Source organism: Bos javanicus, chromosome 15 (assembly GCF_032452875.1).
Source record: "Bos javanicus breed banteng chromosome 15, ARS-OSU_banteng_1.0, whole genome shotgun sequence".
NCBI classification, from domain to species: domain Eukaryota; kingdom Metazoa; phylum Chordata; class Mammalia; order Artiodactyla; family Bovidae; genus Bos; species Bos javanicus.
In genome coordinates, this window is record NC_083882.1 from 78,211,732 (window position 1) to 78,232,059 (window position 20,328).

Sequence of the window (20,328 nt, forward strand, 5' to 3'; positions counted from 1 at the left end):
GAATTATATTTCTGAATATATCTTATATATTATATTATATATGTAGTCTAGTATTTCTTAAATAAGCCATATATATAAATATATAAAATATACATGTATTATAATATATAATATATATTTATATATAAAATATATTTTATATTATATTTTAATTATTTTTATATTATAATTATTATATGTTATACATTATATTATATTTTATATATATTATATATTATATAGTACATAATATAACATATATAAATATATATGAAACTATATAAATATATCATTATATAATATATATAATATAACATTATAATATATACTATATAATATAACATATTATAATATATACTATATAATATAATATATAACAATGTATTATTATATAATTATTAATATATATGATCATTATAATTATTAATACAAATAAAACATAATTAATAATATATTTTATATCATATTATAATTATATATTATATTATATATATATATTTTAGTATTTGCTTAAATAAACCCCAAAAGAAAAAAAGAAAAATAAGAAAATTGTTTATCTAGTGGGTATATATATATATCTTTTATCTCTGTGTTTTACACAGACATACTATGTAAATCATCTGAAATTTGCTTTATTTACTTAAAATATATCTTGGGAATTTTTGTATATTAGTACAAGGAAAGCTTCCCCTTTCTTGTAGTTTTCCATGTTCATTGAACGGGTATACTGTCATTACTTGTCCAGTCTTCCACTGATAAATATTTGGATTGTTTTGAAGTGTTGCAGAGAGTAACTTCGATTTAAACATGTACAACTAAACTACGGTGTCGTTCTAGAAATAAAACTGCTTTAGATATTGCCAAACTGTCCTTCACCTATTTCTACTCTCACCAACAACTTTGTCTTTCTTGTAAAATGTTTTGCTGAATTTTGGGATTTTGCTAATGCAATAACTGAAAAAATGGGAAGTCAAATAATTTTAATTTTCATATCTCTTATTTGGAACGAGGTTGAACATCTTTTGTGAAACTCCCTGGCAATCCTGTGGTTAGGACTCCAGGCTTTCACACACACACACTTTCACATGCACCTGTGTGTGTGTGTGCACGCACATGTGCATGGATACGCACGGGTCTCTGACTAAAAGGGGTGAGGTCAGGCAGAAAGGAAACTCTCTCATCCCACATCTTTGGCCACAGAAATGCACACCGTGGTCCATTGTTTATATCACTTCATTTCATTCCATCAGCCTATGTTATTCCTAGAAGTCCTTTCCAGGTTCTGGATGTAAAAAGGCTGTTAAACATACAGTGGTTTTACAACATTTGTTTCTTTTCCAGAGTTATAATGGTGAGAAGTGAAGAACTCCTGAGCCTATTACAGTAGCCAATGCCATTTAGTTAAAAAAAAGTTATGGAGATAGGCATTGAAGGAGTCAGGTTCCTTTAAGTAGTGAGAAATCCTGGGGCTTTAGAAATAGAGTTTCTGTTCTTGAAGTATTTAAGATGAGTTACAGGAAGAGGCCACACGCATACACCACTCTTTCATAATTTATTTGGCCAAACATACAAAGCTCCGAAGAAGTAGCGTGGCTGCAGACTGGGGGCAAAGCTTTATTTCCTTCTGGCCTCTTTGCTTCATAGTGAGGCAGCAGCTGCTGGTGACACATCCTGTGTGGATGGGAGATGCTACACCGAGTCATTTGACACAACGGGGAAATGTATTATTTATATAGGTCTGAACCGTTCTCGTCATCCTTCTGAACCCCAGCGACCTCATCTGTCAGGTGGGAATGCTAGTTCCTATAGTAGAGTGTTACTGTGACTGTATGTGAGATGTTGGAGAAGTTGAAAGACAAAAATGTACTGTGCTGTTACTTAAGAGACTATGCCCAGAAGTTAGGGAACTGTAGTCTTTCTGAAGCCCTTGCACATGAGAACCATGTGCTCACAGCAGTAAAATGCTTAGAACTTTAACAATGAGTCGTTGTAGGACCTCTGTACTAGGAGTTAGGAAAAGAGTTTAACCATGCTATCAATGCACAGGGTGGCTTGGCACAGTGATTGTCCTTCTTTGACTGTTTGAACATCTTTAAAATGAATGAGTTGGGCAAAATGATCCTGAAGGCCCTTCAGTGACTAGCATTCTGTGATTCAACTGTCACATGTGGACTATGTGCGTGAAGAGATCCTGGTCCTCTTGGTTACAATCTCCCTGGAACTCACTGACTTCACTGAGCTAGTGAGGGCTGAGGTCAGAATCGGCCGGCAAAAGCCTCTTGTGGATGTCTGGGGTGGGACAGAAGGATGATGTGATACTGGATTCTCCTCCATCATTTGCTTGAAATGCAGATGGAAACCTCTAGGGGCCAGGACAAGAGGTTGTTAATTATACAGGGGCAAGTAGAAGTCCCAACATTGTAATTGGATTAATTAGAGATAAGTTCCTTAACCTCTGAAAGGAAACACTTGGGAAGTTGACTTTTGCTCTTCTCAGAAATTCCCCAGACAGGGGATGCCAGAAAAGTTCAGGGAATTCAATTCTCTTGTCTCAGTTTTCCATCTCATTCACTTAAATACATAGTTTCACCGCCCAGCAAATATTTTTCTAAATCTTCATTTTACTGGGTTTTAGGATAGATTGATCTTGTTCTATTTCCCTATAAATTTCTTCATGAGAAAGTCATTAAGTGCTGGAATTGGCACAGGCAAATATTGGCATGGGTGGTGCCTTGTGAGTCCATTGAAGGAGGTAAGCATTAACTGGTGCTTTTTTTGGGTAGAACAGATTCTGACTCAGGCAGGGCCTTCACACACTTTGCACCATTCATTTTTGTTACTCTAGCTTCCATATATTTCAACCATGGGCAGTCTTTCTTAGATCTGTCCACTCTTTCAGCAGATGGGTCACACTTTAGATATCATCCTATGAAAGTCTCTCCTGCCAACTTCAATGACAGGAGGAGAAAGTGACTCTGTAATTTGACTTAGAGCAGATATTAGTCACCCTCATCAGAACCACTTGTAAAATGGTCACTGCGGGGGTGTTAAAGCTAGTTTTCATCTCTGCTGAGTCATGTAAGAATATCCTTTTGAAAAATTCAAGGGGGCTGGCTAAAACATTTTCATGCCTGAAAGTCTCTGGTGAAAATGAAGGTATTAGCTTCTTTCAAACCTGGGGATAGGACCACACAGAAACCTAAATATTGCTGAGGACCAATCTTGGCTCAAGATTTCCAGCCTTAGATCAGTGCAAACTAACATACTGTTTATATTTCCTTGTGTATGTGAAACAAAAATCTCTGCCTGGAGTGACTTGTGCTAGTGAATCAGTTTTCTGACTATGGAAGTTTCAGAAGATAAAGTTAAGAATCAAGGCAATAAGCAATATTCAAAGTAAGCTTATACACTTAATCTCTATAGGGGCATACTTTGGAATTATTTTCAAAAAGCGTACTTTCTATACTACATACCTTCATTATACATACATACATATATATATTTTTTATAGGATACTTGCAATGATACCTTAGTTTTGAAATAGGTGTAGCAGCAGATGCAGAGTGCAGGGGTCAAACGTCCAATATTTGTTAACTCCGCTGAGTTCCCTACCCCATGTGAAGTGTACCAGTAGAAACGTGTAAAGATGGAAAACTGAAGTAGGAGCCCATTATTGTTCACATCGTTACTGTTGTTTTTTTTAGAGCTTACTCTTTAGCTTTGCTTTGCCTTTTGTTATCAACACGACTCTCTTCTCTCTCCATGCTCTCTATTCAGTGTAGAAGCCTGCTGTCTGTGGGCACCAGTGGGAGGAGTCAGTGGATAAGATGTGTAGGGGAGAAAGTACTGGCCAGGAAGCTGTGGAGAGCGTTCGTAGTCCAGGCTCTGCCCCAGCCCGCTGTGTGAGTCTGGGTCTTCTGTAAGAAGAGGAATCCACGAGCTTCCTTCCAAATCTAACAGTTTATTTTACTCAGTAAAGGACACTAGCGAGGAGAGGCTGGGCATCTGATTCCTCTGGTGATAGAATATCTTTGGAGAAAAAGTAGGAGAAAATGAGTACTGGAAAAGTCAGTCGGACCAATTTTTTAAAAAATTATATTTATATTTTATTGGACTTATTGTGGACTTAAGCCTGGAATAAAGCTTCTCAGATAGCTCTGAGGGACTGTTCAGACCAATCTTATTTTCCAGAAGTCCCAGGACCTAGAGTTCTATGATAGGAAAATTATGGTAAGAAATCATAGATGAAGATGAGAATGAAGAAGTTTCGCAGAAGTTGTTTATGGGGTCTAATCTGTCTTAAGCTTTTGTGTTCATCCTTGTTTCAGTTTTCTTAACTATAAACCCTGGAAATGTGCAGACTTCCTGACTGATAAGAGTACATTATCTTATCTTTCAGACTCTCTTCTTTGGTCCTGCCAGTTAAAATGTCAGAATTAAAATTAAAATTACTCCACAGGTGAAATGTCACTGCAACTATCAATAATATACAGTCTGATGACCTCTTTATGCAACTCTTTCTCAAATGTTTTCCATTTCTATTCAGAAGTTCAATAAATGTCAACTTATTTTTCTTTCTTCTGATCTAAATACTTTAAAATTTAACTTTTTAGAGAACACTTGATTGCACCAAATATACATGTTATTCTGTTAACCTTCAATGATGTTAGACAGAAAAGCACCACTAATTTTTTTTTTAATTTGAAAACTAAAGTGGTCCTTAAAAATCTTCTGAGAGAATCTCTTCCACTGGCACCCCCAAACAATGGCAATTATAGAAACAGGTAGCATTTACATTCAAAGCTAAATTTCACAGAAATAATTTGTGAAATTAATTATTTGTGAAAAAATGATCCATTTCTAACACAGCCATTTTTGCCATGAGGGTGAAGCATGCCCACCTGTGATTCCTGGTCTTCACAGAAACACCCTGAGGATGAAGTACTGGCACACAGCAAGAGAGTCAGCTGGATACCCAGAGGAGCCTGATGGGGAGGTAAGGGAAGGGCATGCAAACGAGTACCGTTTATGATGCCTATTTTACATATAAGGAAACTGAGACTCAGAGAGGTCCAGTCCCTTGCTCTAGGCCACAAAGCTCAGTGTGAACAGAGATCTATATTTTCCAAAATGTAGATGCTTCCACTATCTCACTCACTCTTGAAGAGTGCCTAATATTGAATGCACATCAAGAATGTCATATTGTGGACTTCCTACAGCTAGTGCTGGTTTTTCAATTACTCTGCAACTTTTGAAATGAACCAGGTGCCCTAGTACATATAAGAGAGAAAAGGGAAAGGCAGTGGAAAGGACAAAGTTGCCAAGCTTCAACCTCTATTCTTGGAGGTTGGTATGGGTGAGGGGAAATGTGAGTCTCTTGGGTTTATCTATCTCTGTCTCTCTCTCATCTCTGTCTGTCTGTCTATCTATCTGTGGTAGATCACAAATAACATAAAATTTACCACTTTAACCATTTTTATGTGCACAAGTGAAGTGAAGTCGCTCAGTCACGTTAAGCTCTTTGCAACCCCATGGACTGTAGCCTACCAGGCTCCTCTGTCAATGGAATTTTCCAGGCAAGAGTACTGGAGTGGGTTGCCATTTCCTTCTCCAGGATATCTTCCCAACCCAGAGATCGAACCCGAGTCTCCCGCATTGCAGGCAGACATTTTACCATCTGAGCCACCAGGGAAGCCTTGACATGCACAGTTCAGTGTATTAAAGAGCATACACACTGTTGTGCAACCATCACCATCATCCATCTCAAGAACGTCTTTCATTGTCACAAATACTCTGTGCATGCACGCACCAAGCACTAACTCCATGTACCCCCACCCCAGCCTCTGGAAACCACCATTCTACTTTCTGTCTCTCTGAATTTTCCTACCCTACAGACATCATGCAAGTGCTCCCACACAGTGTTTTTCTTTCTGGAACTGACTTAGCATGTCACTTAGCATATTCAGTCCTGTGTTATTCCATAGCCCACTATTCCATAAGCTAATTCTAAGATGCTTAAGTCAGATCCCGAGGCTGCTGCAAGTCTATGCACACAAAGATGGGTGTCAGACCTGCCTTCTGAAGTGGGGAACATTGAGTCCCCATCAGACTCTGCACTAATAGAGTGATAAGGCAGAGTAAAAGCGTAAATCAATTATACTCTGATACACATTTCTCTAATAGTGATATGGAGCATCTTTTCATGCGACTCTTGGCCAACTGTATGTTTTCTTTAAAGAAATATCTATTCAGGTCCTTTGCCAGTTTTTTTTTTTTTTTTTTATTGAGCTGCATGAATCGTTTGTATATTTTGGAGATTAATCCTTCTTCTGTTGCTTCATTTGCAAATATTTTCTCCCATTCTAAGGATTGTTTTTGTTTTGTTTATGGTTCCCTTTGCTGTAGAAAAGCTTGGATTCCCCAGTGGCACAGATGGTAAAGAATCTGCCTGCAATGCAGGAGACCCAGGAAGATCCCCTGGAGAAGGAAATGGCAACCCACTCCAGTATTCTTGCCTTGGAAATCCCATGGACAGAGGAGCCTGGCAGGCTATAGTCCATAGGGTTGCAAAGAGTCAGACAGGATTGACAGATTAACACTTTCACTTTGCTGTACAAAAGCTTTTAAGTTTAATTAGGTTCTATTTTTTTATTTTTGCTTTCATAGAAACTAACACAACAATGTAAAGCAATTAAACTCCAATAAAAATTATATCTGATATTATACATGTTTCAATTGCATTCTCCCAACACCCCCCCGCCGCCCCACCGCAACAGAGTTCAAAAGACTGTTCTATACATCTGTGTCTCTTTTGCTGTTCCGCATACAGGGCTATCATTACCATCTTTCTAAATTCCATATATATGCATTAGTATACTGTATTGGTATTTTTCTTTCTGGCTTACTTCACTCTGTATAATAGGCTCCAGTTTCATCCACCTCATTAGAACTGATTCAAATATATTCTTTTTAATGGCTGAGTAATACTCCATTGTGTATATGTACCACAGCTTTCTTATTCATTCATCTGCTGATGGACATCTAGGTTGCTTCCATGTCCTGGCTATTATAAACAGTGCTGCGATGAACATTGGGGTACACCTGTCTCTTTCAATTCTGGTTTCCTTGGTGTGTATGCCCAGCAGTGGGATTGCTGAGTCATAAGGCAGTTCTATTTCCAGTTTTTTAAGGAATCTCCACACTGTTCTCCATAGTGGCTGTACTAGTTTGCATTCCCACCAACAGTGTAAGAGGGTTCCCTTTTCTCCACACCCTCTCCAGCATTTATTGTTTGTAGACTTTTGGATACCAGCCATTCTGACTGGCGTGAGATATTACCTCATTGTGGTTTTGATTTGCATTTCTCTGACAATGAGTGATGTTGAGCATCTTTTCATGTGTTTGTTAGCCATCTGTATGTCTTCTTTGGAGAAATGTCTATTTAGTTCTTTGGACCATTTTTTGATTGGGTCGAATTGCCAGTTCAGGTTTGATGCAGGATACAGGATGCTTGGGGCTGGTGCACTGGGATGACCCAGAGGGATGGTATGCGGAGGGAGGTGGGAGGGGGGTTCAGGATTAGGAACGCATGTATACCCATGGTGGATTCATGTTGATGTATGGCAAAACCAGTACATTCAGATCAGATCAGATCAGTCGCTCAGTCATGTCTGACTCTTTGCGACCACATGAATAGCAGCACGCCAGGCCTCCCTGTCCATCACCAACTCCCGGAGTTCACTGAGACTCATGTCCATCGAGTTAGTATTGTAAAGTAATTAGCCTCTAATTAAAATAAATAAATTAAAAAAAAGAAAAAATTATATCTGATATTCTTATCAATTATTCTCTTATACAATTACTATTTGTTTTAAAACTTGTGAGCTCATTCAATCCTGAAAAACAGCACCATGGAAAAGGTACTTTTACTTCTGTTTTTCAGATGAAATTTATAGACATGAAAGAAAATCATAGACTTTTTTAATATCATAGAGCTACTAAATAGCTGTGCTGGAATTAAAAACTCATCTCCTGACCCAAACCCTGTGTTTCTGTCACTGGGTCAACACACAGACGCTGACCTGGACTGCGGGCTGGCTGTGAAGTGTGTGAATATGGTTTTAGGATGCCTTTAGGTTTGCTGGCTGAGCTTGTTTACCTTGAGGGAACGACGGCTTCAGAAATGTGATTAAGGATTTTCTGTGTCTGATCACCCTTTGTCAGTTTGCAGAGCTCTCTAATAGGTTCGATGCACGATACTGGATGCTTGGGGCTAGTGCACTGGGACGACCCAGAGGGATGGTATGGGGAGGGAGGAGGGAGGAGGGTTCAGGATGGGGAACACATGTATACCTGTGGCAGATTCATTTTGATATTTGGCAAAACTAATACAATTATGTAAAGTTTGAAAAAAAAAAAAAAAGACTTACTCACGTTTCCTCTGCTCCATAGACACCTCCAAGGACAGCAGATGAGGCAGGGTGACTGTCTCTTCCCTTTCAGCCTCTCTCCTATGCGTTTTAGGGAGGCAGCCTGCAATTCAATAACTGCAGGGTAATTGAGGTTGAGAACATCTAGTAGCCACTGCAAAAGTTGCTTCCATGTTACCATGTATGGCAAGATTGACTGAAACGCTTATTATGGATCCAAATATAGGGTGCACACTTCAGGAGCAGAATATGTAGTAGCAGCAGCTACATTTTGAGAGATGCAGACATCAGTTTAAAGATGAGCTGTGTGTCATTGAATTAAGGACTGAATTTCTCTGAGCTTCATTTGTTTTGTGTGAAATATTCTCTTATTTCCTCGTGGAGATTCATTAGTTAATGAAGTGACTGAATCAGAGAAAACACTTCAAAGAAGATTATTACAAGCTCAGCTCCTGCTTTGGGAATAATATCAAGATTTTATGACCATTGTCTTGTCCATTTGTCTCAAGGAGAGCATGTTTTGGAGAAGCTCAAGACAGAGGGGATCAAGAAGGATCATAAGGACAGTTTTCCTCAAGGTCTGAAAAGGATGCTTCTAACTATTGAAGAGACATCTTTGCTTTCTGTGATTTCAGGTGTCAGCTCCTGAGCTTTAGAACATGGCTGCTACAAGCAATGTGACTGAAATCATTTTCTTGGGATTCTCCCAGAACCAGGGTGCCCAGAAGGTCATTTCTGTGCTGTTTCTCCTCTTGTACGTGGCCATCCTGCTGGGTAATGGCCTCATTGTGGTGACCATCATGGCCGGCAAAGGGCTCACCTCCCCCATGTATCTATTCCTCAGCTACTTGTCCTTTGCGGAGATCTGCTACTGTTCTGTCACAGCCCCCAAACTCATCCTGGACTCTTTTATGGAGAGGAAAGTCATTTCCCTCAAGGGCTGCATCACACAGATATTTTTCCTCCATTTCTTTGGTGGCACCGAGATCTTTCTCCTGACGCTGATGGCCTACGACCGCTACGTGGCCATCTGCAAGCCCCTGCACTACACGGTCGTCATGAACCGAAGGGCGTGTGGCCTCCTGGTGGGGGCAGCATGGGGTGGGGGCTTACTGCATTCGGTTGGGCAAACCGTCCTCATCTTCCAGCTGCCCTTATGTGGCCCCAAGGTCCTTGACCACTACTTCTGTGATGTCCACCCGGTGCTGAAGCTGGCCTGCTCAGACACCTTCCTCATCAGCGTGCTGATCATCACCAATGGTGGCTCCATCTCAGTGGTCAGCTTCACGGGGCTGCTTGCTTCCTACGTGGTCATCCTGCGCTCCCTGAGGACCCAGACCTCAGAAGGCCGGCGCAAGGCCCTCTCCACCTGCGCCTCCCACCTTGCAGTCGTGGCCCTGTTCTTCGTCCCCTGTTCCTTTGTCTACATGAGGCCCTGTGTCACCCTCCCTGCAGACAAAATAGTCGCTGTGTTTTACACGGTGGTCACACCTCTCTTAAACCCCATCATTTACTCCTTCAGGAATGCTGAAGTGCAAAACGCCCTGAGGAGACTCATGGGGAGGAAAGGGAGTTGGGAAGAGAAATAGATGATTCCATCAGGGAAAAATGGGGAGCAAGGCATAGGAAATTGGGGTACCGAGATTTCACTGTCTACATTTAACTGACCTGGAGGTCTTGGCCCAGCCACCATCTTTTTGTGTTTTTTTTTAACATATAATTTCTTCCTTTCTTGTTCCTTCCTTCCTTCCTTTCCTATTCTTCAAATTCTTCTCCTATTTAGGTTATTACAGAATATGGAACTAAATTCCTGTGCTGTACAGTAGGTCCTTGTTGGTTATCTATTTTAAATATAGCAGTGTTTATATGTCCATCCCAAACTCCCAGTCTATCCCTTCCCAACCCACTCTTCCCCACTGGTAACCATAAATTCATTCTCTAAGTCTGTGAGTCTGTCTTTTAATCAAGTTTATTTGTATCATTAAAAAAAAATATTCTGCATGTAAGTGATATCATTCAGAGAAGGCACTGGCAACCCACTCCAGTACTCTTGCCTGGGAAATCCTATGGACGGAGGAACCTGGTAGGCTGCAGTCCATGGGGTCACGAAGAGTTGGACATGACTGAGCGAGTTCACTTTCACTTTTCACTTTCATGCACTGGAGAAGGAAATGGCAACCCACTTCAGTATTCTTGCCTGGAGAATCCCAGGGACGGGAGCCTGGTGGGCTGCCATCTATGGGGTCGCACATAATCGGACACGACTGATGTGACTTAGCAGCAGCAGCAAGTGATATCATATGATATTTGTGTTTTTCTGTCTGACTTACTTCACTGATTATGATACTCTCCAGGTCCATCCATGCTGCGGCAGATGGCATTATTTCAGTCTTTTTAACGACAGAGTAATATTCCATGTGTATATGTACCACATTTTCTGACCCATTCACCTGTTGATAGACATTTAGCTTACTTTCATGTCTTATCTATTGTAAACAGTGATGCTCTGAACATTGGGGTGCATGAATAGTTTTGAGCCAAATTTTTCTCTGTATATATGCCCACCTTTCAGTTTCTTCATCTTAATGGGACTGGACAGGATTGAAGGGGTCACGAGGATGAAGTCTAGGAGGGGTCTTCTGGTGCTGCACTTCCACACTTGACAGTGCTCTTGAGGCAGATTGGCTGATTTGGGGAGAATGAATTCTCTAGAAAACCAGGGGCGCTCTGGGAATAATGAAGAGGTAGGTGGAAAAGCAGAAGGAGCTGCTTCAGGGAGGTGAAAGTTTAGGAGAGAAATAGTGGCCCTTCCAGTGCTTAGAAACTTTATTGTTCTGACATACCAAAGATTTGCCCAGTGGGTTCTAGGCAGGCCAAGTTGAGCCTGGAGGTTTTAGTCCTCAGAATAGAAGGTGGTTTAGCTTTCGACAGAGATTCATATAAGCTCATGCTACTAAATGGAACCACAAGGAGATTTTAAGAGGTCTGAAAGCACTAGGTGATGATATCTACTTAGGCACAGATATTTCCCATGTACCATTACCATGCTCATGTCTAAAATTCTCTTCTGTTCACCTCTGTCTGTCCTTTTCTCTCCCTCCTTATGCCTTCATTGTTTGACCCATTAGTTTTCTCTCTCTTCAGCCTCTTGGCTTCTCATGTTTCTCAGCCCTTTGAAAAAAGCACCCCAACAACCTGCTCTCTTGTGCAACCCTGTCGCTCTCCATCCATGAGCACCCCTGCTGCCTCACTCTGGAGCTGCCTGTTGACTACGGTATGAAGTCAACTGCCCCTGGGGCCTCACTGCTTGTCAATCATATTTTTTTGAGTCCTAATATCTATGACTACCTCCCCACATTAGAAGAACATACCCCTCAAACTCTAACCCCGGCACTGACCCTCACTCACAGCAGATGATTTCTTTTCAGAAATCACCTGGAAGCACTTCTCTGATTTCAGCGTTTCTCTCAAGACTCTTCCACGACTCCCCATTGCCTCTGAATCAACCACAAACTCCTACTTGACATGTAATACCCTTAAGGTATGGCCTACTCTTAATGTTCTATTTTTTTTTTTTTAAGCTGCATTCTGGTAAAGCTCACTGGCTTCTGAAGATCCCTAGTGCCTTTGCTTTAAAATATTTTCCCATCTCTACCTTTCAGCACCTTACCTACTTTACAATGCCCCTCAGAAATGCTGCCACCTTTAGGGAGCTTCCAAAATTATCCAAATTGAATATGCCTTTTTCCTTCTTTGAACTCCCATAATGCTCAGCTGGAATCTTTTAAGAACTTTAATAACTATTTTTCAGTGTTCATTTCCCCCGTTAGAATATAACTCCTTTGAGAATATGGCCTGAATCCTATTTATTTGTATCTTGCTCTAAGTGACATAGTGTAAAACTCAGTAAATATTTTGTTGATTAAGTTTCTAGAATTCCATAGTGATTCAGGTTGTACGTGAACAATGGTTGTTATATCTGTATTATTTTGGTTCATCTCAATTATCTAAATAATACACCATCATCACTTGTGGTGGTAAGACAAATAGTTACACCTTGTATTATTTCTGAAGATAATGTTATATACAAAGAATAAATATGTATATGTGTGTGTATTTTACAATTATCCAAGTGATTTCATATATTTTATCTCATTTTATCCTATTATTAATAAGAAAACACTTTGGTGAGATGAATATGTATCCTTTTGTTTTACAGGTGAAGACACTGAACCTTTGGGAGATCAGTGTCTTGATTAAGGTCACAGAGTTAGTAACCTACAAAGCTGGGTTCAAACTCAGGTTTGCCTGATTTCTAAGCTCTTGTTCTCTCTGTACATGCCTCTGCTTCTCTTTAAGGATCACCAAAACATAAATACATCTAAGTTTCTGAATTCTGATCTGAGAGACCTGATAATTTCTTTACTGTAAGGTATTTCTTTCCAGACACTTCAGGGTAAAAATAAATGTTTTTAAAAAATTGCTGCATGACTCCCTGCATGTTTCTGGGTCCACAGAAAACCTGAGCTGCAGATCTGGAAGTATAGGGCATGAAAACAGAAAGATAAGATATTTCTGTCAGCTCAAGCTCCTCTTCTTACGGAGGCAAAACCTAGGCATTGAGCCGCGAGAGTTACCTAACACATGGAAACAAAACTCAATGTGTTGGCCAAGAAGAGAGTTTTATTCTAGTGACATAATACTGAAAATGGCACAAATCTTGAGAATATCACACAGATCAGACAATAGAAAGTACGAATCAAATGACCACTATGAACTGAGCATCCACCAATAAATTTCTTAAATTAGATCTCAGGGGACAAAGCTCACTTTGCATTTGAGGAAACTTCAGGTCAAAGACTTTTCCAAAACCCTTGATGTTTTTTCTCTACCAGTTGTGTGTGGACTATGATTTAGAATCCAGAGTTCTTCAGGTACGTCCGGGGCTGGTTGGGGAGCAGAGCAGGAGAGGATAGGATGCAATCTAACAGGCATGTGAGGACTTTCAATCAGAGCAGTGAATTATCTCTTAAAATCATTTTATGTAAGATTTATGTTGATAAAAGTCAAATATTTTTATAAACATATATCTTGTTGATTCATGTTGATAAAAATATTCAAATCCTTAAAAAAGTTTAAAGTCACCATAATATAATATGTTCACACTTCTTTCTTGATTGGTTATGGCCAGGTTCTGTGGCTTGGTTATGGAGTGGCAGGCTTTAGGAAATTTCCTACATGCTGAGCAGGGAAAGCATCTAAAGTTCAAGTCTAGAGAGTCAGGGCAAGACCTTCCTCAATGAAAGTGAAGGCATGCCTTGGAACATGTAGCACGTCCAATCAGGGTGAACGCTTCTGAACATGCAGTTGTTGACTCAGCCTGCTCAGCCCTCTTGGGATGATATCACTATTGTCTCTTTCTATTATAATTGCAGACTGTATCATGAGACTCATAGCATTCAGAGTCTTTTTCAAAATTTAAAAAAATGTGAGACTTGTATGGAACTAGAAGTATTGTACTTTATGTGTGTGGTTAATGTCAAGGGAATTGGGTGAAACATTGTTGCTGTTCAGTTGCTAAGTTGCATTCTGACTCTTGGTGATCCCATGGACTACAGCATGCCAGGCTTCCCTGTTCTTCATTATCTCCAGGAGTTTGCCAAAATTCATGCCCATCGAGTCAGTGATGCTGTCTAACCATCTCAACCTCTGTCGCTCCCTTCTCCTTTTGCCTTCACTCTTTCCCAGCATCAGGGTCTTTTCCAATGAGTTCGCTCTTCACATCAAGTGGCCAAAGGATTGGAGCTTCTGCTTCAGCAGCAGTCCTTCCAATGAATGGGTTGATTTCCTTAAAGATTGACTGGTTTGACCTCCTTGCAGTCCAAGGAACTCTCAAGAGGCTTCTCCAGCACTACAGTTTGATATCAATTCTTCAGTGCTCAGACTTCTTTGTGATCCAACTTTTGCATCCATACCTGACTACTGGAAAAACCATAACTTTGACTACATGGACCTTTGTCAGCAAAGTGATGTCTTTGCTTTTTAATACACTGTCTAGGTTTATCATCAGAGAAGGCAATGGCACCCCACTCCAGTACTTTTGCCTGGAAAATCCCATGGATGGAGGAGCCTGGTAGGCTGCAATCCATGGGGTCGCTAAGAGGCGGATACGACTGAGCGACTTCGTTTTCACTTTTCACTTTCATGCATTGGAGAAGGAGATGGCAATCCACTCCAGTGTTCTTGCCTGGAGAATCCCAGGGACGGGGGAGCCTGGTGGCTGCCATCTATGGGGTCGCACAGAATCGGACACGACTGAAGTGACTTAGCATAGGTTTATCATATTCTTTGTAAATTACATTGAGAGTTCTAGGTGTTTGGGCTTTTATCAGTTGATAAACCATCTTCAGAGACATCTCCCTGGTTCTCTCACTTCTTAGCCTTGGTTGACATCCACATTTAGTCACATTTCTGGGAAGCAGAGACATAAAACTGAGATGTGGCTTCTTTAGGAAAAGTCTGAAAAGCCAGATGTTGCAACAGAGTTAACCACATTGTATATCTTCTGAAAATGGTGATTTTCTTGTATGTGAAAACCTACCCTGGGGAATCATAAACAGTGTTAGAGCTGACAGAGTCATAGTCACGTATGACATAGCTGTGGTCATATGCAGGACATCACATAATGTAGGCATTGGGGGAGGTGTTATTATCCCCAATGTACATGGATCTGGCTAATACTCAGATAATTTTGGTTAAAATTGCAGAGTAGATAGGTAGGGATTGGGTTTCACACCTATTTAATTTGGGAAAGCTCTTTGACATAAAGCCTGGGTGCTTTTTTGAAAGGCTGCTTCTGTGCTGGACTCAGGTGGATGAGTTTGCCCACAAGCCTTTAAAGAGCCATTTCTTAGTTTGCTATAGCCCTTTGAATCTTGTGGACATGAGCCCTGTTGGTTTTAAAAGCCAGATGTGTTGGGGGCTTATCTCTTGGGTATAGGTCTTAAAAGTTGGGATGCTTGAAGTGGGATACAAAGCCTTCACTCCTCAAGGAGAAGTTCTGGCTTGTGAGTTCCCTCCTGATTGGGGGTGTGTTCTGGGGTTGGGGTTCATGTAGAGGTTGTGTCTGAGCCTTGGAGGTATTAATATCTCCTACTATCATTGTGAATTTTATATTGATTTCTTTAAATCTGAGATAGAAAAAAAAATTCAGATGGGAAAATGGCATTCAGGAGATGTTAAGTCACTTGTTAAAAGTTATGTATCTACCAGGTGGCAAAGTTAACCTTTAAACAAGGCAAATTGACCCTTTAGCCCTTGCTTTTAGGCAACATAGTATACTGTCTGTTGTCTGTCTTACCCTATTCACAGGGTGGAAATACTTTTCAACATGTTTTGTTAACATAAGGTGGTAGTCAAGTTGCTAGGTTAGTTCCAACTTGTCCCTGCTGCTTAAGAAAAACAAGACAAAACCAGACAAGTTCATACTTAATACTAGCTTTCCCCCTAAATTGATAACACAATACTGCACTCTATATGTAGTAGGTGTTGTTGTCCAGTTGCTCAGTAGTGTCTGATTCTTTGAGACACCATAGACTGCAGCACGCCAGGCTTCCCTGTTCTTTACTATCTCCTGGAGCTTGCTCAGACTCATGTCCATTGAGTTGGTGATGCCATCCAACCATCTTGTCCTCTGTCATCCCCTTCTAGTCTTGCCTTCAATCTTTCCCAGCATCAGGTTCTTTTCTAATGAGTCAGCTCTTCACATCAGGTGGCCAAAGTTTTGGAGCGTCAGCTTTAGCATCAGTCCTTCCAATGAATATTCAGGATTGATTTTCTTTAGGATTGACTTGTTTGATCTCCTTGCTGTCCAAGGGACTCTAAAGAGTCTTCTCCAATACCACAGTTCAAAAGCATCAATTCTTTGGCGTTCAGCCTTCTTTATGACCCAACTCTTGTATCCATACATGACTACTGGAAAAACCATAACTTTAACTATATGGACCTTTGTTGGCAAAGTAATGTCTCTGGGCCTGTACTTGACCCCACATGTTTTTAACATTTGTTTCATGGTGTTATTTTTAGGCAAAAAAGTCCCCATTATCTAAAACCCTACACATCAGATTTTCTGTTATTTCTCAAGAATTTTGGCACATCTGAATGTTTTCATCTACTCTGCACAGGACAGAATCCCACAATGCAGAAAACACTGTAGATTTTGGAAGCACTTCCAGTGAAGCCCCAGTGGGTGGTAAAACATTTTCTTACATGGACTTTTCCCCCAATTAAATAATATCTGTAGAAAATGAAGAGAGAAGGGAAACCCAGCAGCAAACCTGAGGATAGTTCCGGAGCCTTCCTGTTATGCAGACAGCAGGGGCCCAGGTGCAAAAGGAGCGGGAAAGTCAGGGATTTTGGATGCAAGAGCCAAAGTGCAGCTCTTAGTGTTTGCAGCTCCGGTCACTACATACGTAACCTGAGTAGCCCCTGCCCCGTCTGGCTAAGGCAGAGGGATGATGGCAGTGCGAGGAGGCGCTGCACTTTGTAAGTAGAAGGTGCAACAGAAAGTGTTCTCTCAATGCTAATTTTAGGCCGACTGCTTCCTTAACACAGGCAGAATCACCTGGGCGGCCTTTTGAGGAAAGGGTCGAGGGTTTGTATGCTCAGACCACCCTAGATGACTGTCCTCCCGTACGTCCCCTGCTGGACCAGTGCCTGCTTCATCTGCACCCTACTCACAGAACTGACCTTCCTACAAACTCGCCCCAGGCCCAGCTGATGATTGTTTCCAATAGCTCATCAAAAGGGCGGTAAGGGGCGTGCCCCTCTGCTGGTTTCCCGGGTAACTGATGAGCCGACCTTGCGTCATTTCTTCCTGTAACTGATTACCTAGCCTCCAGAGCGAAGCCTGCCGCCATGTCCTGTTGTGTCTGCTGCACATAGTAATGAGTTGCTCCAGGACCTTGCTTCAGACATGTAAGTTCTCCTTACCTGTTAAACCACTGTTTCTGTTGCTGACTCTGGACTTTTTCTTCAGTCTTTATGCTGGTCAAGTAAAGGCCTGGCAGGCCTGCAGGATAGACGTCTTGTAGACCTCTGGGGTAGAGGCGTGGTGGGCCCTTGGGGTAGAGGCCTGGTGGGCCTGTGGGGCAAAACCTCTTAGGCCTGTGGTGTGCAGCCCAACAGGGCCAGAGACACAGTGCTGTGAAATATGCTCCTCCCTTTATGTCAATTACAAGAAACTGCAGTTATGCCATTTGCCTGTTGCCGTGCCCTGATTCAGTTGACCAGTCCTTGGGCTTCTTAGAGTTAAGGCCTTAGACTGATCTGTTAGCCTGGTTCAATATCTTAATAATGATATGGCCCCTGCAGGTCCACGTTAATGCTCCTTAATCCTTGTGGTTTGCACTGTGTACGTGCATGCTAAGTCACTTCAGTGGTGTCCGACTCTTTGCAACCCTATAGACTGTAGCCCACCAGGCTCCTCTGTCCATGGGATTCTCCAGGTGAGAGTACTGGAGTGGGTTGCTATGTTCTACTCCTGGGGATATTCCCAACCCAGCTAAGTTTACATTAGGAGCCAATATTTTTCCATGATCTAAGACAACCTCATGTCAGCTGCAAGAATGAAAACCAGGAAAGGTCCTAAAACATAGCCTCCAGGTGGAGAGCACTCACTGACTTCTGGTCACTAATAGGAATTATTACAATGGCTTTCGCCATATAGAAATATTGCTCTGAACTCAAGGTCATTTGGCAAGTCCACAAGAACCACAGAATGTAAGAGCCATGCTCAGGCCCTTTATGACAGACGAGGAAGACCGCAGAGGGGCAGTGACTTGCCCAAGGTCACAAAACATAAATGGTGGCAAAGCTGCTCCAAGAGCCCTTACGTTGCACGGCTGATGTTGAGCTGCAGACCTTGACTGTGTGATTCTAGAACTTGTGTTTCTAACTAGTGTGCTTTGGTCCCTACAATGTATTAAAGAGCAAGGTCTCTGCAAGATCATATTTCCTAGACAACTTAGGTTCAATTTTTTAAACACCAAAGCATCTAATTGTAGCCTAACATCTATTATGTACTTCATATCCAGTATAAAGGTCACCAATCAGAACCCTCTGGGCTATTGAAGTATTGCAGGGACAAAGTTCCCCTTCACTGGATAACTTCAGACTTCCTTGATTTTTGAATGTAACAATTTTATTATTGCTATCATTATTACCTTTTAAAATTGCAAAGTAATACATGCTCATTGCATTAAGTTTAAAAAGATACAGAAAATAATGTATTCAAATGAAGTCCTCATGGTCTTATGGGAGGGATTGTTGATGAAGGAATTCTGATAGGCTGTTCTGGATGACCTCTAGGGTTTATTCTAGTTCAGTGTTTCCATGTTGATTCAGTTCCCCGAAACACCTAGCATCTCATCATCAGAGCTGTCTGGTCTTGGCTGTTTCCTCCATCCAGTTACATTATTACTTTCCCTATAAGCTACCATGGACTACCTACAAGCTTTCTCTACAAGCTTCAAGTCCTCCATGACCTGATTGTCTAACTAAATTTCCCAGTGTTGTCTTATTTAGGCCTCAGACACAGTTGTTTTAGGAAAGCATCTTTTGTTCTGAACCATATAGACAATGTTTACTTGGTCTTCTTTACTCAGTGTTATCTGGAGACCACTGGCATCAGATTAATCTGAGATCTGAGATGCACTTGTTAAAAATGGAGATTAAAGGAATTTCACACAAGAGCTATTAAATAAGAAAGTCTAAGACTGAAATCAGAAATCAACATTTTTCTCCAACCAAAACATGCTTTGTTTTGTGTTAGCAAATTGTCAAACATATTCAGAAGTAGAGATAATACTATAATAAGCCATATGTAGTCATTACTCAGTTTCAACAATTATTAACCCATGGTCAATCTTGTTTCATCTGTAAGTTGAAGTAAATTCCAGACACGATATCATTTGAATGTTTGCAGATCTGTCTATACAACATAACCATAATACAATTATCATATCTAAAAGTTAAATAATAATCATTAATGTCATTACATTTCTAGGGCAGATTTTCCTTGTCTTAAATATTTCTTAATTATGTAGTGTCTCACTGCAGATGGTAATTGCAGCCATGAAATTAAAAGGCGCTTACTCCTTGGAAGGAAAGTTATGACCAACCTAGATAGCATATTCAAAAGTAGAGACATTACTTTGCCAACAAAGGTCCGTCTAGTCAAGGCTATGGTTTTTCCAGTGGTCATGTATGGATGTGAGAGTTGGACTATAAAGAAAGCTGAGCACCGAAGAATTGATTCTTTTGAACTATGGTGTTGGAGAAGACTCTTGAGAGTCCCTTGCACTGCAAGGAGATCCAATTAGTCCATTCTAAAGGAGATCGGTCCTGGGTGTTCGTTGGAAGGACTGATGCTGAAGTTGAAACTCCAATACTTTGGCCACCTGATGCGAAGAGTTGACTTATTGGAAAAGACTCTGATGCTGGGAGGGATTGGGGGCAGGAGGAGAAGGGGACGACAGAGGATGAGATGGTTGGATGGCATCACCAACTCGATGGACGTGAGTCTGAGTGAACTCCAGGAGTTGGTGATGGACAGGGAGACCTGGCGTGCTGCAATTCATGGGGTCACAAAGAGTTGGACACGACTGAGCGCCTGAACTGAACTAGATGCTGAATCATATCATTGTTTATATTTCTTTCTTTTCTGTGATATATGGGATGTTGGGAGCAAATTCAGTAGCCACTTCTGGCAACTTTACAAAACCTCATCTATGCATTTTGTCTATGTACTTCCCCCTGACTTCATCTTCATTTTACAGGCTTCCCTGTCCTTCACCATCTCCCAGAGTTTGCTCAAACTCATGTCCATTGAGTTGGTGATGTCATCCAACCATCTCATCCT

General features: G+C 41.0%; 2 protein-coding genes across 3 annotated transcripts in view; both read left to right on the plus strand.

Annotated features, from left to right (window-relative positions):
- Positions 1-9,065: 9,065 nt before the first annotated feature.
- On the plus strand, positions 9,066-10,725 carry LOC133261408 (olfactory receptor 4X1). The gene has a single exon (XM_061439891.1). The coding sequence runs from the start codon at positions 9,068-9,070 to the stop codon at positions 9,995-9,997; it is 930 nt and encodes a 309-aa protein (XP_061295875.1). The 5' UTR covers positions 9,066-9,067; the 3' UTR covers positions 9,998-10,725.
- Positions 10,726-16,413: 5,688 nt separating this feature from the next.
- The window catches only part of LOC133227087 (olfactory receptor 4C45-like), a 100,196-nt gene continuing 96,281 nt past the window's right edge, over positions 16,414-20,328 (plus strand). For both annotated transcript variants that reach the window (XR_009729722.1, XM_061381505.1), the window contains exon 1: positions 16,414-17,384. The gene's annotated coding sequence lies outside the window, so the exon portion shown is untranslated. The remainder of the gene's footprint in view (positions 17,385-20,328) is intronic.